Raw genomic sequence first — 24,884 nt, 5'->3', positions numbered from 1 at the left:
ACTCTCAAACTCATTTTACTAGCCAGTATTATCCTGATATCAAAACCAGAAAAAGATACTATTAGAAAAGAAAACTACAGGCCAATATCCCTGGTGAACATTGATACAAAAATTTTTTTTTTTTTGATACAAAAATTTTTAATAAAATAACAGCAAACTGAATTCAGCAGCACATTAAAAGGATCATACCCCATGATCAAATGGGATTCAAGCCATTTGAATGGATTCAAGCATCTGGGATGCAAGAATGGTTCAACATAGGCAAATCAATCAATGTGATACATCACATTAATAGAATAAAAGAATTATATGATCATCTCAATAGATTCAGGAAAAGCATTTGACAAATTTCAACACCCATTTATGATAAACACTCTTAACAAATTAGGCATAGAAAGAATGTATCTCAACATAATAAGGGCCATATATGACAAGCCCACAGCTAACATCATTTTCAAAGGTTAAAGACTGAAAAATTTTCCTCTAAGATCAAGAACAAGACAGGGTACCCACTCTCACCACTCTTATTCAAAATAGTAATAGAAGTCCTAGCTAGAGCAATTAGGCAAGAAAAAGAAATAATGGTATTAGAATTGGAAAGAAGAAGGAAAATTGACTGTATTTGCAAATGACATGATTTTATATACAGAAAATCCTACAGACTCAACCAAAAAGCTGTTAGATCTAACCAATAAATTCAGTAAAGTCAAGGATACAAAATTAACATACAGTAATAAGTAGTGTTTCTATACACTAACAGTGAATTTTATGAAGAACAAATTGATCCCATTTATAACAGCATCAATTAAATATTTACGAATAAATTTAACCAAAGAAGTAAAAGATCTTTACTCTGAAAACTACAACATTTTGATCAAAGAAAGCAAAGAAGACACAAATAAATGGAAGTATATCTTGTGTTCATGGATTGGAAGAATTAATTTTGTTAAAATGTTAATAATACTACAAAAAGTCATCTATAAATTCAATGCAATTCCTACCAAGATTCCAGTGGAATTTTTTTTTACAGAAGTAGAAAGACCACTCCTAAAATTTGTATGAAACCACGAGAGACCCCAAATAGCCAAAGAAATCCTGAGAAAGAAGAACAAAGCAGGAGGCATCATATTTTCTGATTTCAAGCTGTACTATACAGTTATAGGCTTCAAAACAATATGGTACTGGCATAAAAACAGACATATAGACCAATGGAACAGAACCTAGAGCCCAGAAATAAATTCAGGCATAATATTTGATAAGGGAGCCAAGAATACTCAACGGAGAAAAGAAAGTCTTTTCAATAATGGTGGGATAATTATATATTCACATGTAAAGGAATAAAACTGAACCCGTAACCTACATCACCCCAAAAAATTAACTCAAAATTGGTTAAAGACCTAAATGTAAGACCTGAAACCATGAAACTCCTAGAAGAAAACATAGGAAGAGAGGTCCTTCACATGGTTCTTGGTATTGATTTTTTGGATATGACACCTAAAACACAAGCGACAAAAATAAACAAGTGGGACTACATCAAACTAAAAAGCTTCTACACAACAAAAGAAACCATTGACAAAGTGAAAAGACAACACATGGAATGGGAAAAAATATTTGCAACTCATGTGTCTGATAAGGGGTTAATATCTAAAATATATAAAGAACACATACAACTCAATAGCAAGAAAACAAATAACCCAATTAAAAAATTGGCAAAGGACCTGAACAGACATTTCTCCAAAGAAGATATATGAAAGGCCAACAGGTACATGAGAAGAGTCTCAATGTCACTAGTCATTAGAGAAATGCAAATTAAAAGCACAATGAGATATCACCTCATGTCTGTTAGAATGGCCATATCAAAAAGACAAGAGATAACAAATACCAGCATGGATGTGGAGAATAGTGAACCCTTGTGTACTGTTGGTGGGATTGTAAATTGGTACAAACACTATGGAAAACAGTATGGAGGATCCTCAAAAAATTAAATATAGATTTAATTTTGATTCAGCAATTCCACTTCTGGGAGTATATCCCAAGGAAATGAAAACACTAACTCAAAAAGATAGCACCCCCATGTTCATAACAGCATTATTTACAATAGCCAAGACATGGAAACAACATAAGAGTCCACCAGTGGATGAACAGATAAAGAAGTTGTGATACACACACACACACACACACACACAAACAGACACACAATGGAATATTATTCAGCCATAAAAAATGTGGAAATTCTATCATTTGTGACAACATGGATAAACCTTGAAGGCATTATGCTAAGTGAAATAAGTCAGATAAAGACAAACACTATGCGATTTCACTTATATGTAGAATCTTAAACAAACAAACTGAATAGCAAAAAGCCATAGAAAAAGATCAGACTTGTGGTTACCAGAGGTGGAGGAAATTGGAGGAAGGCGGTCAAATGGTACAAGCTTTCAGTTATAAGGTAAATAAGTACTAGGGATGTAATATACAACATGATGACTATAGCTAACACTACTCTATGATATAAATGAAAGTTATTAAGAGAGGAAATCCTATGAGTTCTCATCACAAGGAGAAAAAATTTTCCTTTTCTTTTTTCTTTCTTTTCTTTTTATTGTACCTATATGAGAAGATAGATGTTAGCTGAACCTACTGTGGTAATCATTTCACAATATATGTGAATCAAACCATCATGCTGTATGCCTTATACAGTGATGTACGTCAATTATTTCTCAATAAAACTTGAAACAAATTGTGAAATACAACAGATATGTAAAGAAGAATGCTTAAAACAAATACATAGCTTAATGAATCCTTATAATAAACACCCATGTAACCAGACAAAAATATAACATTGCCAGCACTCCAGAAGCCCCCTCTCCCAGGTTTCCCCTCTTTGCCAGAACATCCTATCATTTGGGATAACCACTACCCCAGATTTATTGGTAATTACTTCATGTTCTTCTATCTAGTTTTTTCCCCCCTTCTTTCTAGTTTTGTACATAATTATATATCCCTAAACAATGCTGGTAAATTTTGCTTATTTTTGAACTTTATATGAACGCAATTATACTTCATGGATTCTTTTATTTCATGCTGCTTTCACTCAATATTATATTTTTTAGCCTTTATCCATGTTGTTGCATGTAGCTGTACTTCATTCATTTTCAGCTCTGTATAGTATTCCACTGTATGATTATATCAAAATTCAGGTATCCTTTCTACTGTTAGTGGACATTTGGGTTGTTTCTTGCTTGGGGTTACTACAAAAATGCCCCAATGAACATTCTTGTACATGTGTCCTGGTGCATACATACCTGAGTTTCTCTTGGCTGTATTCCTAAGAACTTCTGGCTCACAAAATATGCATAGCTTCCACTCCACTAGCTACTACCAAACTTTTCGAACGTGGTTGTACCAATTTTTACACTCCTATAAGAAAAGGGGATCAACTTCTTAGAAACAAGACAAACTGTATCATTATTATTAATCATACATCTTTGTCTTCCAAAGCAGTATCTTCCTGAGCCAAGTGCTTCCTTATGGTAAATTCTAACCCACTGGCTCTCCTTTCTAGTTTCAGGTGGACTCAGAGTTTCTACCTCAGCATGACTTGTTACCATTAAGTGGATCACTGTTTCTCTTATATGTTACAAATTAGGTTCTTCCTTGGTAAAACTTGAAGGTAACAAACTTTCCTTTATCATAGGTGATATGTATAATTGTTACATTTCAGGGTAGGTCAGCCCCCGCAGATGGCTGATCTTTCTTGTTCTGTATACTACTGAGTTTGGGCCTTTGAGTGGAAGGTTAAGAGCATGAAATCTGGAGCTGGAATGCCTGGGTTTGAATCCTCACTCTGTACTTTCTAACAGTATGATCTTGACCAAATTATTTCACCTGATTCTCAGTTTGCTCACTGATAAAATGAGAATAAATAAAATCACCTACCTCATAGGGTGACTGTAGGGATTAAATGAGGTAATATATAGGAAGTACTTAGAACAGTGCCTGGCATTCTATTGTTTTGATATATATCCATTTCTGTTTTGTGGGCAATAGAGGGGTTCTGAACATGGGCTGAAGTCAGAAGAAATTCAGGACCTGGCTCTGCTCTTCCCTGACTATGGGACTGTAGGCAAGTCATAGTACCTTCCTATACCTCAGTTCTTCACCTGTATAAACTGAGCTAACGATTGCTACCTTGTACAAGTGCCATGAGGATGAACTGAGATGGCAAATGCAAAATGCCAAGGGCTAAGTGTTAGTACAGTACATGGTAGTTGCTACCATCTTAGCAGGTGGCAGCTACTTTTCCTGCCCTCAGATGCTGGGAGTGAACAGCTTCCGGGTCCTAAACCCTTAGCTCCTCTGCACTGACCAATGGGTAGCTGAGGAGACTGAGAATGTGTGGAGAGACCATGAAAGTTACTCCCATTTATGTGTAGGTCTCTGGCAGCGTACACATAGCTGAATGAGACCCAGTACACTTTCTAGAGGCTCAGATCTGGGGCACCCCAGTATGCTGGTAACTAACAGAATACAAGTACTTTGTCTGGAGAAAGGAATTTTGAGGGTGCTAGGGAGGAAATATCTACGTGAGTAGTCTTGCTGGAAGAAAAGGTTTTTAAGATGAGTCTCAAAAAATATGCTTGTAGATGGAAGTTGGAGAAAATACTGGTCATGAAGAGCTTTGAATCCTAGGCCAAGGATTTTTTTCCTGAATTCAGTAAGGATTGGGAGACCTTGTATTGCCATGTGGCTGTGAGATGGGAAATAGTGTCTGAAAGGTGCCCAGGTGTACTGGGCTAACCAACAGTGATTTAGAAACCCTACTGTCTGGCACTGTCATCGGACTCTATCTGGTGTATTTAGAAACTGATATTTGGAGAGAGATACGCCTAGTACAGCTGTAATGCCAAATTTTGTGTTTCCCTAACAAATTTCCCCAAACCAGCGTTAAGGTGGCTAGTCATTATTGTCACCCTCATTGTATCACCTCATTATTGCATGCAAACTAGATAGAGATAAAATGCATCTGTACCTGACTGTGGTGGTGGATACCTACACAGGTGAGAAAATTGTATAGAACGAAACACAGGCACACACAAATGAGTACAAGACTGGGGAAATGTGAATAAGATGTGGTGGATTGTATCAATGTCAATATCTCAATTGTGTTATTATAGTTAAGACATTACCACTGGTGAGAGAAATGGGGAAAATGAACAAAGGTTTTCTCTGTATTGTTATTTTTTACAACTGCATGTGAATATTTAATTTTATTCTCTCAACAAAAATTTCAATTAAAAATGCATTAGTAAAATTATGCCTTGTAGAAAATGTGCTGTCTCCAGTCACATTCCGCCTCCCTCAGTTACCCATATTTAGGGGATTCCTGGGGGCACACAAAATAGACGGCATTATGTATCCTGGGGGCCCCAACTGGAAAGGAGAGCGAAGTGCCCCAAGAAAAGAAGTCAACAGAACAGGAATTGCTATGCTACTTCGATCTAACTGAAACTGCCGGTTACAATTACCCCAAATTTTAGACAGTTCTGCCACAGTGGGTCAGCTTTACCCAGCTGTTTTCTGATTTACCCACGGAGTCTACTATGTCACTTCAGCGTCACTACCTCCAAAGGTAGGGTAAAAGTTATTCTATGTGTACATGAAGTTTATTCCCCCCATCACCAAAAAAAAAGAGTGACGTGAAATTGCCGGATGTAGCATTTAAAAATTTAGGGTTTTTACCTGACCCATTGCTTTCGAAAATTACAACTCGCAGGGATGAGTGAACTCGATTTCTTGAGCGACTCGGAGGAGACCGTGTTAGCAGGGCAGCATTATTACGAACTCCGGAATTATCCTTTCTTTGCTATGCTAAAGGTTTCCCTTTCCAACAGTAGGGCTGACTTCGACTTGAACGAGAGTCCTGAACTTTTATAAACTGAAAAAGAGGGGAAGACTTGGCAGGCTGGGAATCCGGCCCCGGGAAGGCGTCCACCGCGCTTGTGAACAACTACGTGAATTTCCAGAAGAGAAACTTCTCTTCCCCACACTTGCAGACTTCCTCCGAGTCCAGGAGCGCTCCAAGCGGCCGCCCGAGCTTCCGCGTCTCGGGACAGGGAAACTGAGGCAGGGCAGGAGCGGCGCGCGCATCTGCGGCCTCGGCGCCCGCCCCAAGGAAGGAACCCAGGATTCCAGAGTTCTTCGCGCTGCGTAGGCTCCTCCGAGGCGCCCTCCCCCCGGTCCGCCCCGCCCCGCTAGGGACAAAGCCCGGAGCCCGCGCCGGGAAGGGGCAGGGCGGCTCCCGCGCGCTCCCCGCTCCTCCGTGGGCGCGAGACTCCGCCCCGCCGCCCCTCCTGAGGGAGCCCGCGCGCGCCCCAACGGCTAGGCTGCCGAGCCGGGCCCGCCCCGAATCCCCATGACGTCACCGGCGGCGGCAGGCCCCGCCCCCGGCCCCGGGCGGCAGGCCGCATGACGTCACCGAGGCCCCACCCCTCCGGAGCGAGTTCGGTCCTGGCGTTCATTTCATTCCTGTCCTCATTCCGAACATTCTTAGCATCGCTCGCGCCGTGCCGCGCCGCCCGAGCCGAGCCGAGCCTCTGCAGCCGCCGCCGCGGCCCCGCCGCCCGCCGCGGGCGCCCACCAAGCACTTTGCAGACTCGCTTCCACCCTGCGGGCCAGTCCGCGCGGCGGGGCCCGGGCTCGGGGCGGCCGCGTCCGGGGACAGGCCATGCAGTGAAGCCCCCCCACCCCGTCCACCTTTGCCCGGAGCCGCGGGCAGCAGCCCAGTACGTCCAGCCGGCCCCGGGGCAGGAGTGGTGCTAGGTGGGGGGGGGGTGGCCCAGCCCGGGGACCGGGAGCCGGGCTCCGAGCTGAAGGCGGGGGAAGCGGCGCCGAAGTTTGCCTCGGACTCGCCGGGCGCTGCGGCAGCTCCCTTCGCCGAGGTAAGTTGGCGCGCGGGGCTGATGCTGGGTGCGGGGGGCGCGCGGGGCGCCGGGGGCTGGGAGCCCGTGGCGTACGGCACGGGCCGCTCTCTCTCTCCGGACTCTGCTTTGTGTGCAGAGGGCGGGTGGGCACGCGGAGGGCCGGGGCCGGGCCCCTGCGCCCGCCTCCCCGCGCCCCTTCAAGGTGAGCGGCCGGGCGCCGCCGCGGGAGTTGCCGGGACGCCAAGTTGGGCCGCGCGCTGCGGAGCCCGCGCGGCAACAGGCGGCCCTGGAGGCGCCAGGCCGGCCGCGCCCCCCGCGCCCCCCTCTCGCGCCCGTCTGCCTGCCAGCGCGCACACGCACACACCCTCGGGCAGTTTCCACGTTTTTCTCGGGGAAGTCAGAAGTTAGAGCGAGCGCGGGCTGCGAGAGCCGACGGCGCCTCCAGGGAGCCCGAAGCCGGCCCGATCCCCCCACCGCGCCTCCCCAGCCGCCCCAGGCGCCTGGGCCCCCCGAGGCCGGCCTGGGGGCTGCGCCGACTTGTGCTGCTGGCGGGGTTTCGCTCCTTCTTCTCAAAGATGAAAGGAGGCACGGTCGTCTTTGCCGCTTCTCCAGGACTGTTGCTGCCGCCGCCGCTGCTTCATTGCACATTCAAGTGGAAAATTTTCAGGAGTCAGCAGAAACATTGTGTCCAAAAAAGACTGAGTCGCAGTTACCACCAAACCCTGGAGGAGACTCTCCCTGGAAAACTTCCCTTCGGTAGGAAATACTGGGGGATTCGTTTGTTTATTGGAAGAGAAATGATCCCCAGGAGGGGAGAAAATCAGGGTGCATTTCTGCTCTTTGTTCGTAGCAGCAACATGTTTTGTTCTAAAGTCCAGAGGCCCGCTTTAAAGAAAGTACAACTTCTATGAGTTTCCTTTTTTTCTTTTTCTTTTAATGTGTTTTTATTTTTTTTTAAACCGAAGCAACATTTTAAATGAGTTGGAAACAGTGGAGGGGCTCACACCTCCCTTCTTTTTCTCCCACGAAAATAAATAAAATCCAGATCATAATTTTCTTCGCTTTTTAATTGTCTTTTTAAAGATTTATTTAAAGTTGAATGTCACTGTATAAAAATATTTATGAAACAATGAAATACCAGCCACCAGCATTTCTCAGGAGGCTTGTTAACTTCTCAGAAGCAAGTGGCTGCCTGTGATTTGCAGAAATGAAAATTGACCTCAGTAAGCACTGGAAACTTAGAGACAGATGATGTTCCAGGAGCGGGTAATGTAAAAAGGCCATGTTTTAAAAACAGTGCTTTGGAGGAAGCCCAGGTCCTGGCACAGAAAGGTCTGCAAAACCTATCAGATTTCAAAATATTATAGTTTAAAAAATATATGTATTAAAAATGCTACAGATATTGCAAATGAGTAGAACACTGTCAGTTCTGGACAACCACGTGTTTCTTCCTCCCTACCCTTTGCCTTGATTGTTTCTGGAAGTTTAGGTGGTCTGATGCTTGGGGTGTGCTGAGTGCCTGCAGGTGGTTACCTGAATAGACAGATCCCTTCAGGAAGAAGTGATCCCGCTGCGTTGTCCGAGCAGGGAGTGAGCTCTGTTCTCTAAAGCTTGCAGTGAATTTTGGCTGGTGTTTTATGCATGGGGGCTTGTCTGCCAGGGTACTGTGAGGTGGTTTGGGGAACAGACCTCAGGCTGTGCCAAGTGCTTCATCCTTTCACTATTGGATTTGTGCCTTTCTGTAAATAGCAGGATCTTTGAGCCCCAAGTACATCTGAATGCTTGTAAGGGCCAGACTTAGATCCAACTTTGGTAAGAATCTTTCCTTTTTAGATGGAAATAGTAGAATCAATTACAAAGTGACTCAGGAAAGACAAATGGATTAGTTGAACCTTTGTCAACAGTGAGGTTTTGAATTGTTGATTGTTTTTTAGGGGAAAGGCTTATTTTTCTAATCTCACTATTCCCATAAATGGTCACAGATATTTTTGTTTAGTATTTCTTTCTATGTGCAATTCTGTGTTGGACTCTCAGGTTTCAGATTTTAAACAGAGTTTACAATTCTTTTATTTGTTGTTGATGTAAAAGAATGAGCTGATAAGCTTCATCCATTACTGGTTCTTGCCGATGGTATAAAAATGCCCATGTAGACCATTTTATTTTTACGTTAATGATTAAGTATTATTTGATTTGCAGTTTTAGGAGAATATCAGCTACCTTTCCTTCCTCCCTTCCTCCCTTCTCTCTTTCTTTCTTTCTTTCTCTCTTTTCTTTCTCTCTCTCTCTCTTTTTACAAGTTTGAAATAAAACCAGTGTGACACTTTGCCTTGACAGTAAGAGTAAAAAACTATTAAAGGAAAGAATTTTTGTGTAGATTTCTCCTCTGTGTGATGTTTTATAAAGTAACAAATAGAACTCCATCCAGGAAACATGCCTGAGAGAGATTATTGGGGGATTTTTTTCTTCTTCTTTTCCCAAAACATAAACCAGGACTCACCGTGGCATATACTTAATGAAATTTAATTTAAAGAAGGAGGACACGCTAACTTAGTTTGAGCCAGACTGAACTGAATTTCTCACCAAGAGGTGCTTCCTGGCATTGTGGTGCTGTGTGTGCCTAGGCCCCAGCAGCAAATCAATTATATGTAAGGGCTGCTGGTGGTAGGGGGTTGGGGGGCAGCCTGGGGAAAGTCAGCTTCCTCCTTTCTTCTTCTCTGCCCCTCCCCCTCTTTTGCTTTATATAGAAAGAATTCTATATTCACATACTCAACTTTGGACACTGGTACCCCCACTTTTTTTTTTGGAAAAAGGACAAGTCATAAGGAAAAAAATGTTCGGGTTTTTTGCTGCTTGAGTTTCAGTCATTTATGAACAATTTTGAATTTTGTTGGCTCTGACGGTACAGGACAGCAAGTATAAGAGGGTATTTCTTAATGCGAAAATTTGGTGGAATATACTTGTATTGATATGGGGATCTAGATCATATTTGTTGTCACATTTTCAGTAGAAAAATGTGACAGTTCGAGAATGTAGATCCCAAATGTTAGATAGGCCTTTGGAGGAATGAGCTGTGCCGTTAACAATATTTTAAGGTTTCTTGCTTCTGAAATGGATTGACCTGTCATACATGGCAGTGGGACAAGAGTTTGTGCATCTGTGGGGTTACTCGTCTCTCTAATCTCTTGTGTTATTATGTGTTAATTGTGAGCATAATTATACTGCCTGCAAATGATAATTGTAGTGTCTTATCACTCCAAAGGTTGGTGCAAATAACTGTGTGTATGATCCCATGTATGTAAAATGACCGTGCTCACATACAGACAGTAGGTAGATAACACTTTTAAGCTTGTATTTTAGGCATTTTATCTTGTTTCCAATAAAGAGATTGCGAAAGGAGAGAAAAATATTGTGGATTGAAAGCTGTGCTTAGAAGTTGGATCTGTTTAGTGATAAAACTTTTTGGTTTTTTTCCAAAGACTGAAGAATACTGGCCCGAGCAAGTGTCCAGCTTTCTCTGTAGAATTGCAAGGAAATCAGAGCCCACCTTTTTGTTGATAAATGCGGGCATTACAGCTTCCTCTTTCGAGTTCAGAGACTGGAACTGCAGAGTGCTAATGGCCTACTTCTGAACTCGGCAAGAAAAGTATATTGTAAGCTTTGACAGACTCAGGCTGTGCTGCTGGGCTATTGGGGACTGACCGATGACTGGAGTAATCTCTTACAGCTGCGCGGCGCTTTTTCTTATTTTATCTGTAGAAGCCACAGATTACACTGTGGTGTTTAAGTTAGATCCCAAGTCAGGTTTGAACAGTATCAGTGATATATTTTATTTTCTTGTTCACGAAGGTGATAAAATCAAGTAATTCAGGTCCATCCTAAGCACTTAATGTTTCAGTATTTAGTATTTTTGACAAATACTAATTTCGACCCCCTTGTATCGCAATTACTGAATACTTCTGAAATCAGGGAAGTTTGGGGCCTTTCCTCTTCTGGGGTAGTTTGTGGAATGCTAGAATATTTGGATCTAAATACTTGGAGTGTTTTTTTCTTGTTTTTTTTTAAAATTTTTATTTATTTTTTGGCTGTGTTGGGTTTTTGTTGCTGCGCGCGGGCTTTCTCTAGTTGCGGGGAGCAGGGCTACTCTCCGTTGCGGTGCGCGGGCTTCTCATTGCAGTGGCTTCTCTCGTTGTGGAGCACGGGCTCCAGGTGCGCGGGCTCAGTAGTTGCCGCACGTGGGCTCAGTAGTTGCGGCTCATTGGCTCTAGAGCGCAGGCTCAGTAGTTTTGGCACACGGGCTTAGTTGCTCCACGGCATGTGGGATCTTCCTGGACGAGGGCTTGAACCCGTGTCCCCTGCATTGTCCCGTGGATTCTTAACCTCTGTGCCACCAGAGAAGCCCATTTGGAGTGTTTCTGCATGGGTTTTTATAATTTGTTTCAAAGCTGTGGGCAGTTGAGAGTTTTCAATGTGTAAGATTGTCATCATAAGCTTCCTCGACACTCTCCCTTGTTTGAACTCAGAGTAGAAATCCAACCATTTCTTCATATACATTCGGGCTTTGTAGTGGTGCAGCATAAGAGAATTTTGAAATGTGTATTTATTTTAGTCAAAGCAAATGGGTTTTCAGGAGTGTTTCTTACTGGGTGGGTCGCTTTCAGCTCTTAAGTTCTCCTTTTGTCCACTGGCTTTTTGCATGGTTGGGAGGATTCTCTGAAAATACTTTCCATAGTCTGGGAGTCCTGCCTGGCTAACTGTGAAACCACTGGTCTCTCTTCTGATTGGATAAGGGGTGGGGGGAGTTCCTAAGAGGCCGTCTTTTCTACTTTTGTGGCAGGCCCAGGGAGGAAGGCTCTATCCTGGCTGTATTTTGCCGCTAACCCCCCAGTATTAACTATCCTGATGCACTGCTTCCTGCCCTTTACACGTTAGTTTTTAAGGCTGTGTCCTAGGATTTCATTAATGGTTTTAGTATGAGGAGCAGAGCCCAGCATTGGAAAAGGGGTTTAAAAGAAAAAGCCAGTTTATTGATGAACAAGTTAAGCACCACCATTGTCTCCATTGGGAAGTTCTGGTTGCTTTGAGGCATCTGACAGGTTTAGATGTACGTGTAAAGTGACTGAAACATTATTGGCGGGGGTAGATACAACAATGGCGAGTGCTGTTGTTTTTACATATAAACTGAAAAACTGCTGCTAATGGTGGGAAATGTTAATTATGTGAGAACATATTGAACTTATATTCTCTGGCATGAACTTTTAAAAGAAATGCATGAACTGTGCTGCTTTTTTATAAGCACAGCTTTCTAATTATCATAATTCAGTTCAGCTCTGCTCTTGGATGGAGTTCAAGTGCAATCTCAATTTAACTTGAAAGGAGTTTTTTTTTTTTTATTTTAACTGAGAATGTTTAAGAAAATTTGAAAAGTTCATCCAAGAATGTTGTCTGCTTAGGTGTGGTTAATTGGGGGGATGAAATGAGTGGCTTTCTGTAATAGTTAATTAGATCTGAATATTAGGATAGAGGCTTTTTTTTTTTTGCTTTGTACTGTATCCAAACCTGCATCTTGTGCTTTTTTTCATAACCAGATGCTATGTGTTGTTGAGTTCTCTTTGAAAACCAGTGTCTTTTCCCTGATAGTAAACTAAATAGATATTCTGTTACCATCAATGATATAATCTCTGCAAAGATAGGAACCTGTTTTGAGAGAGTAGAAAGAAAGAAATGCAGAAATCTTATGAATTCATTTGCCAAAAATCACTTAATCTTTTATACCACCCAAGACTTTAGAATGTGATATCCTTATGTGGTCATACTTAATGGCATTTTGTAAAGGGAGTCATCTTTGACAGCATTCATTCCAGTGTCCTTTACATTTTCTGTGACCTTAGTGTCTTTTCAAAAAAAAAGAAAAAGTTAGTGAAGCCCAGGTGCCAAATCCTCTGTGGAATCAGTTTTAATTGGAAGAAAGAACATCTTCAGCTGGACCTTCCGACTTTCGTCCAGTCTGACTTCTGCTAAAATGCAGACTTCTGCCCGAGGAAACCAAATGACTTCATTTGCTCTGGCACTTGAGAGTCCGAATTCACTTCCCTGGTGGTGAAATAAAAGGAGCCAAGTGTTTTAAATAGCCACTCCCCGAGGCCCGCCTGCCCGAGTGTTTTGAGAAAAGCGCATTGTCTGCTTGCAGCTCTAGCTGGGAGCTGGCCTGGCTCGCCCTCCCCCCAACCAGACAGCTCCGTTTCTGAAGTTGACATCTGGTTTTCTCTCTGTTCACCTGATGTATACCACACACGTGCACACATGCAGCGTGCACGCATGTGTCCTGCAGGTAACACAGGTCTTTGACATTGAATGTGTGTATGTTTCAAGTCACTCCTGGGATAGGGGGAGGCTCACAGCTAATAGCACAAAATAAAATGTAAACATAGTAGCCACCCCACATGCCGCTGCTGCTGGGTTTCTGTCCAATGGTGCTTTCTGGGTAGGCGTGCCTATTGTTGTGGCAGCAACAGGCGGCAGAAGTTGGGGCACCATATGGCGGATGTGGGCCTCAGATAAGCTGTCTGGTAATTTAGCTCATCAATAGCATTTTGATATGCTTCATTTTCAGATCACCCATCACTGTGGCTGGGGCTATCTTGGGGGCTGATTCCGAAACCATTGAAACCTCTGGGAGCCGATGCTTCCTTTGGTGGAATCTCTTTCAGCCCTTTCTCCTTTTCATTTCAAAGCTTTTGGGAGACAATGGTGGTTGGTAAGAGTTAGAAAGAGCTATATCAGCTGAGGGAACCTTCAACCCCGTCTTGAAATCTGGAATGCTTAGAAGACCTCATCAGGTATTTCCATTGACAGAAAAGCAGAAAACAAGCTATTTAATAGCGTTTCATACTGGCAGAGCCAAGAAATTCCCATAATTCAAAATTTGCTTTTGTTCTAAATACTGGGAGGATAAGACCAATATGGTTCTTATTTTGACAAAATGTTTCTAGTTTTGTTGTGCATTAAAAATACCTCCCTAATTTTTTTCCACCTTTCATCAAGTGCAAAAATGATTAATATCTATGTAACTGAAAATCAGAGGAAGTATTATCTGTGATTCGGAGGCAAAAAGCAGCTTCCTTTATGACTAGGAATTCTTAGAGAGGGAAATGCTCCTAGAACATCTCTACTCAGATGTTCAGTGAAGCTGAAGCAAAACTAAAATCTCTGCCACTGGTGAATCGACTGGGGGACTCCTGCCTTGAGTTGCTGGGGCCATTTCAGGGATTCTGCACATAGTAGGTGGATTAGTGGAAATTTCATCATGTGCATGCCCAGGTGCTTATCAGCCATATGAATCTCATTCAGCAAACATTTGTGTCCCTGATGTGTGCCAGGCACTGGGGAAGCCAGGGTAAGACTGTCTGTCCCTTTCCCCACCCAGCCTCTCTGCACATTCTCAGTCTCCTTTCCAGGCCTCCCGCCTTTTGAATTTGGGGTTTCTAATTCTTGCTACACAGATCTGTTTACATGGCTAATGCAGGATGGTTCTGACGCAAACCCAGGGCAGCCTCTTTGCACGCCTGTCCTAGAGAGTCTCTGCCTCACCAGTGATTCCCGCCTGAGCGTGTGCATCACAGCCTCCATGGAGCTTTCCACAGACTGGGCATCAGCCCTGGAGCCTTAGGGCTGGGATAGGTGTAGTGTTTCTGTATTTCTAAGAGACCCCAGAGTGGTGTCCACCTCTGATTGGGAATTATTACTCTAGGTATTCTAACTTTTATCCTCAGATGGAATCAGGCTAAATTTGCCTCCTAACTCTAGATTTTTCCTGTATCTGTGAGGTGATGTACCTAGGAGCATATACTGACTGTTTATGGAATTCACTAAGATCTTTTTGGTTGGTTTTAAAGATATGGCTACACAAAAATGCGCAGGAGAAGCAACACAATGAGCAGAACCGCCTTCTCCGTGCTCAGCACACATCTGTTATCCCTTGGGAAGGTAGCAGTTGTTTCCAGATGTGATTATAGAGGTGAGCCTCAGGCTCCCTGGCAAGGAGTTTGAGGACTAATTCTTGCCTGGCTGTTTGCAGAGGTAGTTTTCATTTTTGAGTAGTGGGGATGTTCATAGAGGGTCTCACGTGGTGCGCCTTGATATTGCAGAGTGAGGGCATAGGAAGGGTGATCGTGACAACATCCCAGAGATGAGCATGGTTTTGCTGCTGATAAACCATACTCGGCTCTTATTCTTTCCTTTCTTCTTTCTTCCTTCCACCTTAGGCACTTTGAAATCTAGGGGCTCCCAGTTTTGCCTAGAACTGTTACATTGAAACATTTTCAGGGGTTACTGTGTGCCAGGGATTTGGTGATCAGCCAAGGGTGGTCAATGAATGGCCATCAGTAAAACACCCCTGCAGAGTTTCCAATTTAGCAAGGGAAACAGGCATGTGAAGAGATTAAAGAGATCATCACAATCCAGTGGGGAAGCTGTGTTTTTCATATTTCATGAGTTCCAAGGTGCAGTTTTCTTCCCCCATATTTGAACATTTCGAAATTAGGATGTGTCCTGCAATCATGGCTGGCCAGGTGGTGGTCATGACCCATGATGTGGTTGCGTACACTCATCACAGCCTGCAGAACAAATGCAGTGGAGAGGAAGAAAATTCCAGCGTCAGTCGCTAAGCATTCCTAAGAATGTATTTGATGTCGCCAGTGCTCTCATTGACACAGAGGGCAGTACTGTGTGGAAAAGCATGGATGTTGATCTCTCTGAGAAGTTGTTTTAGTATATCTTACCCACTTTTGTTTGCTTATATAGTTTCCTTTTTATATCTGCATAAGATTGACATATGATAAAGTTTCAATATTTATAAAATACAGTTTCTAAGTGATAAGGCTGTGCTCTGGCAACGTGTTTTGCAACAGTATTTCTTAGAAATAAAGTCATACTGCATTTAACAATCACTGGTGTCTTAGAGTTGATGAAATGTTGATGAAATATGTTTGCATCTCTTTCCAAAAGGATCTGGGAGATTATACATCATTGATGGGTTGCTTTGAGGGAGTGGATTGGGAAGGGGAGGGGCTTTCATTTTTACACATTTGTAGTTTTCAGGAACATACATTTTCTTAGGTAATATCAGAATAAAGGGGGGAAAAATCCAGTGGGGTGAGTGCTCATGATATATCCAAAGAGTTGTGTTTCCCAGTGGTGGAGACTAAAGAAACCTTTGTAGAGGAAGTGATGTTGGAATTGGGCCTTGAAGGGAAAGCGTTTTTTTTTTTTAATTTTTTTGGCCAGATGCCGTTTTGGGATTAGAGTGGGACTAAGTTGTTAAATAAACAAACAAACATCTCCCCCACCCCCTAAATACTCTCCAGAGTAATGAACTCAACCCTAAAATACTAAAAAAGAAGTTTCATCGCCAGTCGTGAGCCAGTATAGATCTAAAACTTGGCTATGAACAGTTAATGAAAGAAGCAAAAGGGAGGGAGGGGTCTGGTTGTGGGGAGCTGGAAGCTTCCTGATTCTGGTTTGGAAAAAGGCAGGATAATAACATAGGTTTAAAAGCACAGGTTTGGAGTCGGACACACCTCAGTGCGACTCTTGGTGCAGCCACACTTGTTCTGTACCCTTGGACAAATTACTTCCTCTCTGAGCTCTGAGCCTCCGTGTCCCCATCTGTACATTTTAATAGAATGCCTCCTGTGTGCCCGGCACATAATACATGCTCAGCAAACAGCAGCTTCATGTGCTGTCTTGTACACCAGGTCTCCCTGGAGTTCCTGCCAGGTCAGCCTGGACGTTGACTCCCGAAGAACACCCGAGGCTGAAGCAGTTGCTAAGAAGAGCCAGACTTATGGTCTCGGGCGAATGATTGAAATCCAGGAGAGGTGAGGCATCCCATAAAGTCCTAGACCATTTATCTCTTTGAACCACACTTCCCTGATTCATAAAGTAGAGGAAATCCATCAGTAAATACGCAATATCTGAGGTCATTCCTTGCCAAATGGTAATACCAGTTAAATGGGAATGCTTCCAAAGATGGGTAGCATGGTGCACCTATATCCACTCGAAAGGAAATGTCTTCCTTAGGTTCTTGCTTGGAAGCCACTCTCCCAACTTTGGGATTGGGTTCTGAAAGTTCTTTTCCAAGGTGTTTGTATAGAACTCGTCTTTTCATAGAGAAGCTATGCTCAAGGCCCTGGACCTGTTGGTAAAGCCATTATTGAGGAATCCCTGCTGGAGTTCTGAGGGCATCAACTCTGGGTGTGAGAGAACAAGAGGCAGAGAGGTACCTCCCCATACCTTTGCTGGCCTAATCGCACCTCTTAACCTGTTTAGAGGCAGACTGCTTAACTTCTCTGTGCCCTCAGTTTCCTCATCTGGAAAATGGGCTGGTGTGTTACCCACCTTGAAGGGCTGTGATAATATGTAGATAAGAGCTAGCTCAGTAGGCTAGAGCTGCAGGTGTGACTGCTGTTAAGACTTATCCTATTCCTCCAAGTACTCCAAGCTCTGGAGTTAAATCTCTGCCCCTCTCATCAGATTCCTTTCTCTGGGCCTTAAATATAATTCAAATAATAATTCACACTCATGTGTGAATGGCAGACCATCCCTCTGCCAGTATATTTGCATATTTTAAGAGAATGTTTGTTAGTCCCAGGTGAGTGTCTAAGTTGGGTTAGTACTGAGGTACTTCCTGGGCAGATGAGCTGAATACTTTCTGGATGCTGGTGGGTAGAAACCTGTGTTTTCAAAGCCAGAGGCCCTAGGCTGGTCATGCTCCACTTGACACCCAGGTACACTTCAGGGTGTGTCCATGTCCCCGTGTTTTCAGAGCGGGGCCACTCCCAGTGACTGGTTTGAGCAGTTAAGACTGCTTTGTGTGAGCCTAGGCTGAGGACCACCTGCATTTTTGCTCATGTCTTCTTAACCGGGGTATATAGAACTGTGTGTTAATCTGGTTTCCTAGTTTAAATTAAAAATTGAGGTTAAAAATTGTTAAGAGAGATGAGGAGACTAGTTGGGAAATAAAGGCTTTTAGAGGCAGGCAGACTGATAGTTGAAGAGGGGAGAAAGGTAGATTAAAAAAAATGGTTTACAACCTGTGAATCTACTAAAAGTCACTGAATTATACTTTTAAAAGGGTATGTGAATTATATCTCATAGAAAAAGATGGAGCACGGTACTCCCAGCACTCCTCACACGGCGGTACATTTGTTTTGCTGGTCAAGTGATTTAAGATTGATATTCAGAGCAATGACCTAATAATAAGGGTTTACATCTCTGCTAGTTTACTGGTTTTAGTGCGGAGCCTAAAGGTATCCATTAGAAGTATCTACAGTGGAAGGTGTTTTTACTTAAGAAAGAATAACTTCAGTAATGTGGGATGACTTGCTCCTTAATGATAAACGTTGACTATGTTAACCGCCCGTATGGCTTACACTTTAAACAGCCTGTGGACTAAATCATAAAAGATAAATAAACTAGGAGATCACGAGGGAGGGAGACCTGGAAGGCACGTGAGGCCACAAGTTAAGTATCGAATCTGATTTAAGTTGATTTAAGATGGGGAAAAGTTGAACCCAGCATAGGTTAATTTATACCTCCGAGTTTCAGGTTCTACTCTGCCCATTTTCTTCTTTTTTCTTTTTGTAAAACATCACTATTGGAGTATAATTGCTTCACAATGGTATGTTAGTTTCTGCTGTATAACAAAGTGAATCAGCTGTACATATACATATATCCCCATATGTCCTCCCTCTGGCGTCTCCCCTCCCCCCTGCCCATTTTTTTCTTAATTTTAACTTTTAATTTATTGCTGGGTCCTCCCACCAGATGCACACTGTCTTCCTCATAATAACTGTTTGTGGTAGTTTTTATCCACTTGTATTTCTAAAGGATTGTTCTCTACCATTCCTTGTGGCTGTGTAACTTCTGGCCTGGTGCAGTCCTGGTTTGGGCTGCTTGTGGCGCAGCCCTTAATCGCGCCCTCTTTTACTGTCAAAATGTCCCAGTTTGGAAGATAAGTGATATGGTCATCCTACGAATAGGAACTGTTGAGGAAACTGGCTGACTCTCTAATTAAGCAGAATAGAGAGAAAAATCTCAAGCAGGGGACTTTTGAGGTACCCTGATATTGAGCTCATAACAGTGTTATTCTTGCAGCATCCCAGGCTGTTTCTGAGCTTCAATAGAGGGGAGTTTCAGAGAACAACTTTTCCTATAAACCTGTGCTAGTTTCAACCAAATTGTTTCAAACCCTCTGCTATTCTGTGGATCAATTCATAACGAATTAAAAAAAGTGTCTCATCATTCATGGGAATGATTCAGCACTGGTTCATTTCCTTTGGGACTTGCAAAGTTCAATTTAGAAGTTTTTCCCAGTGGAATTCTGAAAGCTTTGTACTGTGTGAAATCTGGGGATTTCAGATTACAGATTTTAAAACCTGTAGTTTTGGCTCTCTTGACATTCTTAGTTTCAAACTTGCTTATCTTTGTTGTTTGGGAGACTGTAATGATGTCCTATGATGTGCCGAAATACATTGGACCCGGACCCAGTATCCACAGGGGATTGGTTCCAGGACCTCTGCAGATACCCAAATCCTCGGATGCTCAAGTCCCTTATGTAAAACGGTGTAGTATTTGTATGTAATTTACACACATCCTCCAGTATACTTTAAATTATCTGTATAGATTACTTATAATACCTAATACAATGTAAATGCCACGTGAATAGTTGTAAATACGGTGTAAATACTAAATGTTAATAGATACCAGCTTGTGGCATATTCACGTTTTGGTTTTTTTGAATTTCCTGGAAATTTTTTTTTTTCTCAGATAGTTTCGATTCGAGGTTGGTTGAATGTGGATTTGGAACCTGTGGATACAGAGGGAAAATGGAGTGGAATCTTAGAAATTTAAGAAATTTTAGTACTTTGCCTAAAACCAAAAATAATTGTAATGACACTGCTCAATTCCAGGTGGTTCTCTTAACAACACTATTCATTTAGTTATTTTATCATGTGCTCTAGGCAGTAACTTGGGCAGGTGTTCAGTTTGAAAGAATGGCTTCTGGCCTTTGCTGTTGAGAATTGGGAGAACTATTTCCTTGTTGGGGTGGTTCACTGGGAGAAGGCATTTGAGGGTCTTCCTAGGGCTGGGGTCTTGGTCCCTCCACTTCCAGCTGTGTGGGTTGGATAGCCCTTGGTCTTGGCTCTCCCTGTGACCTTGGGCAAGTCACTTGAAAATCTTTGCTTTCCCTTTCTGGTAAGATGATCCAGCCTGCTTTTGAGCCTAGCTTTAGATTAAAGAGATAAAGTGTGAGAGCCTTAGGCCAAAAGGTCCTGGAGCAGTGTTGTTATCTGAGCCATCCCGTCCACAACCCCACACTCCCTTCCCTTTTATGGAGGAGGAGCAGTACTGCTGAGTCTATTCCATACCTCTTCTCTCAGTTGTGCTAATTCCCAGGCCACCCTGGGAGAATTTGGATAAGAAAGGAAGGCTGACAGGCCAAGTTCTGTCTTAAGCCCATTCTTCAGCATTACCTTAATTTAAACCTGAGAGCTTTATTTGTGGTTGAAGAAAGTGAATCTCAGAGAGGTTTAGTAACCTGCCCAAGGTCACACAGCCAGTGCAATGGGGACCAAAATTTGAAACCAGTTCCTAGATCTGTGTGACTTCACGGCTGCCAGGCTGAAAAAGATTGCCTATTAAGTCACCTGTGGCATTTGAATGGTGTTTAGATTGTGACATTGAAACAAAGGTAGACTTCCCCTCTTTTGGTGTATTTGTGCAGAAAAGGCAGACTACTTAATACTTTATTTTGTTTTGTGTTCTTGGTGGCCCATTTTACTCTATTTTCAAAACAAACCTGTGGCTAAGGTCCTAAGATGTTAGGTGTGACCCACTCAAGCCTTTCCTGCCCCACCCTAGTCCTTCATCTTCTTGTGAAGGGGCAAGATTCACCTCCCCACTTTGGTGTCAGTCTTCAAAGACTGTGGGGACCCAGAACACCTCACCTCTCAGACTGGTTATATGAAAATGAGAGGCTATCTGGGGACTGGGTTGATCTAAACTGCTCTATAGCTGTGTTGGGGGCTCTGGCAAGAAGCTGATCTGGTTTGGAAGCCTGGAACTGGACCTGCCAGTTTATCTGGTTTTCCTTTGGAATGTGCTCTTGTTGGCCTGCAGGCAGAGTAAGTTAGCCCCCTCTACCACCCGGAAGGCCTGGATATGGAAATGCCTTCATGTTGGGGGTAGGGTTTTTAGGTAGATGACCTTTGGGAGTACTTGGGAACTAGGGAGATGGGGTGAATTTCTCCCCTCCCCACCCAGGTGACCAGCTGGAAATATGTTTTAGGCAGTGATGTGTGATGGACAGTGGCAGGGGCAGAAGGGAAAAGGGAGTTAACTGCTTTCTTCAGAGCCCTTAATAATCAGGTCTCTGAAATAGACAGCAGGGACTTTGAAATGGGATTGCTAATGGGGTTGCTACCCATCTTTGATGTCATGGTTGGTTTTTAGTGGAAGGTTGTGGAATAGTTGATACTGTCTTACTCCTGTTCACCTAATTCTGCTGACTCTGGGCCAAAAGGGGCTGGGGCACTGATGGCCAGTTTCTAGGACTTGTGCTCCTGTCTTCCCCTCCTTCCCTGTACTGGTTTGCCCCCTTCTTAGAGTTGTCATATATTTCCCAGTGCCTTTTGGGTACCTCTGCTGTTGGCCATTTTGGTGTTGCCCTAACGTTGTGTAGATCTCTCTAGTGCTATATATATTAAGCAAATATAAAAGCATGGCTTTGAAGTCAGACCCAGGTTCCAGTCCCAGTTCTGCTTATTGGCTGAGAGGTCTTGGGGAAAATTATTTAGTCTCTCTGGGCCTCTGTCTCCTTATCTGAAAAATGAAAATAAAAAGAATAAGTAAAATGATGGAGTATGGCGAATGGCCCACAGTGAGCTTCTCCATTGGTTGCCCCAACCCATTCTGAAGTCTCCTGCTTCCTCTGTCCTCCAGTTCTCTGTCCAAGATCCTGAGGGTTTTGTCCCAACCAGAATGGACCAGTCTGACAGGAGCTCATTTATTTGCTTTTCCATCTTCCTCCTTTGGGTTTAGTTTTAAGCTTTTTTCCAGCTTCCCTTCTTGCTGGATTTCCTGCTCTGTTGTTTTTCTCTCTTCAGACAATTTCCCTTTTGCTTTCATATTTTCACACACACACAGACACACACATGTGCCGTCCACTTTTTTCACCCTTTCTCCTCTGCTTTTATCACTTTGAGATCTTAAAGAGACTGCCCCTTCAGTTTCCTGGGTTTCACCAAAAATCGTCATCAGCAAAGCACCACTTCTTGATTCTGCTGTTTTTCACATTGGAAAGCGTCGGATCTCTTGACTTAGGGAGTTACCGGCACTTCCGGTAACTATTTTGCAAAGACATAACTCATCATGATTCTCATTACATTTTTGAATTTGTGGAATTACATACATTTCTTCCACTTACCTGTTTGACCTTGGGCAACCTCTTTATTTTTTTTGAACCCCAGTTTCTCACCTGTAAAATGGACATAGTAGTGCCCTTCTCATGGTTTATAGTGAGGGTTAGCACGATGCCTGGCAGAGTGTCTCATTAACGTTATCTGCTGATTATAATTACGGCTACTCTAAGTAGCCATGACTTAGAGTGCCAAGTATCTCTTCTCTTAGCATCTTTCTGTCTTTTTGAAGGAGGCGGACAGGAGCAGTGCCTTATTTTTATTTATTTCAGATTTTTAAAATATTTTAGATTTTATTATGAAAAGTTCAGTATAGTATATAGAGGGCAGTGAACGTCCCTGGACCATCATGACTTAGCAACAATCATCACCCCGTGGCCATTCTTGTTTCTTCTAAATCCCGGGTTCCTTTTCCACTAGATTATTTTGAAACAATCCCAGATGCCATACCATTTTATCTGTAAAGGTTTAGTATGTATTTTAAAAATATAACTCTTTTTAAAAAACACCAACTGTAATATCATCACGCCAATATTTTAATAATAATTCCTTAATGTAAAATATCTAGTGGCTCTTCAGTTTTTCCTTGACTGTCTCATCACTGTTTTTCCATAGTTGGTTTGTTTAAATCAGGGTCCAAACAAGATCAAAGGTTATCTTTGGTTGTTCTGTTTCTTAAAACTCTTTGAAGATCTCTTCCCTCCTTTATTCCCCCTTGCTGGTGATGTGTTTATAAAAGCCTATTTCTCTTGTCGAGTTTCTCGCTCATTCTGGATTTTGCAGTTGCATTCTCTTAGTGCTGTTTATCATGCTCCACTATCCTCTGTATCTCCTATAAATTGGAATTTAGACCTAGAAGTTTGGTCTGTTTGAGGTTTAATGTTTTTTGTTTTTTAAGGCAGGAATATTCCATAACTAGCAATCCACCAGGAGGCACGTGATGTCCAGTTGTCTCTTTCTTTGTGTGTTAGCCACTGATTTATGATCTCTACCTGTATCTGTTGTTTCATATGGGCTTCGTAAACTGGTCATATTCCAGTCCTCTCATTCTTACTTCATTTATTAGCCAAAATACTCATAGAAACTTTCTATCATCAATTGTTTGGTTAACCTGGCATATAGTTGTACAGAAAAGGCAGGTATGTGGTTTCTTTTGTTTGTTTGAATATCATTATGCAATCGTGGATTTAAAATTGTCAGATTTTTTTTTTTTTTTGGCGGTACGCGGGCCTCTCATTGCTGCGGCCTCTCCCGCTGTGGAGCACAGCCTCTGGACGCACAGGCTCAGTGGCCATGGCTCATGGGCCCAGCCGCTCCACAGCATGTGGGATCTTCCCAGACCGGGGCACGAACCCATGTCCCCTGCATCGGCAGGCGGACTCCCAACCGCTGCGCCGCCAGGGAAGCCCTGTCCAATGTTTTTGACTCTGTGTAGTTTCCTCTTCCTATTGATGCTCAAATTGTACAATCTTTGGGCAGTGAGAATTTCTTTAGTTGGCTCCTGTGTCCTTTTGATGGGACCCTTATTGATAGCAGCTTCCTTGCTATCCTGTGTCTTTTGTATTCTTGGAGTTAGAATGAACCATTTCCACAGAGCTTGGTTTCTTTTAGTGGGAAATGCTATTTCAGAGCTACAGCTTGGGTAGGATCTCTGTCACACACCCCTCGCCCCCTTCAGAAATGGATCCCACCTACCATGTCAACTTTTTGGTCCATGATAAAAACTTTCCTTGCACACTTGTCTCATGTTTGGCCCCTTTGGCTCTCATTCTGCCATTTCCACTCTTGTGCTTGTCATCGTGTCCTTTTCTCCCCTACGAAAAAGGCCAAACTGAATTCCCCCAGGACAGTTCATGACTTGACTCTCATCTTGAAGGCCAAAGCTCACATTAATTTAGGCTTCACGGAAGACTTTAATCATTGCTTTCAGTCCTGTCTCCCTGATGGTTTGTTCTGTGCCTTGTTTAAATAACCAGAAGGTGAGAGATTCCTTATCTTAAGACCGCTCTGAGCCATTCAGACTGCAAGCTGTATTTTGATGATATTGTTGGGGTCAATTTACACACATGTGTTTGAATAAATACTGGTTGAATTAAGTTTTGTACCTTTCTCTCCTAAAGTGTTTAAAATAGAATATATTTAATCTCTCACTCATTTAAAGAGTTTATCACTAACACATTATTTTTATAAGCTAAAAAATTTTAAAGCTCTGGTTTTAGGCAGCTGTATGCACTGGAGTCCTAGATGGAACACGGCTCTTCTGCTGTTGTGGGAATACAATAGTAAGCCTTTAAGTCTAAAATGAGTGTTTTTTTGTTTAATGAGTCTCCTATTAGACTTATTTTTAGTAATTTCTGTCTTTGCTTTTTGCAAATTGTTTGATGCCCCTGTTGGTGCGTCACAGAATATGCACTTAGGCCAAAAGAAAATCTCGTTTTAAATACATCTACAGTGGTCTCTCCTCAGAGGTTCCATTCAGGCCTGA

The 24,884-nt window shown here is 42.8% G+C and overlaps 1 protein-coding gene across 1 annotated transcript in view; it reads left to right on the top strand.

Moving 5' to 3' along the window:
• Positions 1–5,778: 5,778 nt before the first annotated feature.
• The window catches only part of TEAD1 (TEA domain transcription factor 1), a gene marked incomplete at its 5' end in the record, with an annotated part of 262,701 nt that continues 243,595 nt past the window's right edge, over positions 5,779–24,884 (top strand). Inside the window, 3 exons of the mRNA XM_079929549.1 lie at positions 5,779–5,893; positions 6,057–6,210; positions 6,464–6,941. Of these exons, the coding sequence (XP_079785675.1) occupies positions 5,779–5,893; positions 6,057–6,210; positions 6,464–6,941 (747 nt within the window). The remainder of the gene's footprint in view (positions 5,894–6,056; positions 6,211–6,463; positions 6,942–24,884) is intronic.

This window comes from Stenella coeruleoalba (genome assembly GCF_951394435.1).
Source record: "Stenella coeruleoalba genome assembly, chromosome: 8".
Lineage (NCBI taxonomy): Eukaryota > Metazoa > Chordata > Mammalia > Artiodactyla > Delphinidae > Stenella > Stenella coeruleoalba.
Note: the sequence above shows the minus strand (reverse complement) of the source record. Positions and strands in the feature narration are given on the sequence as shown.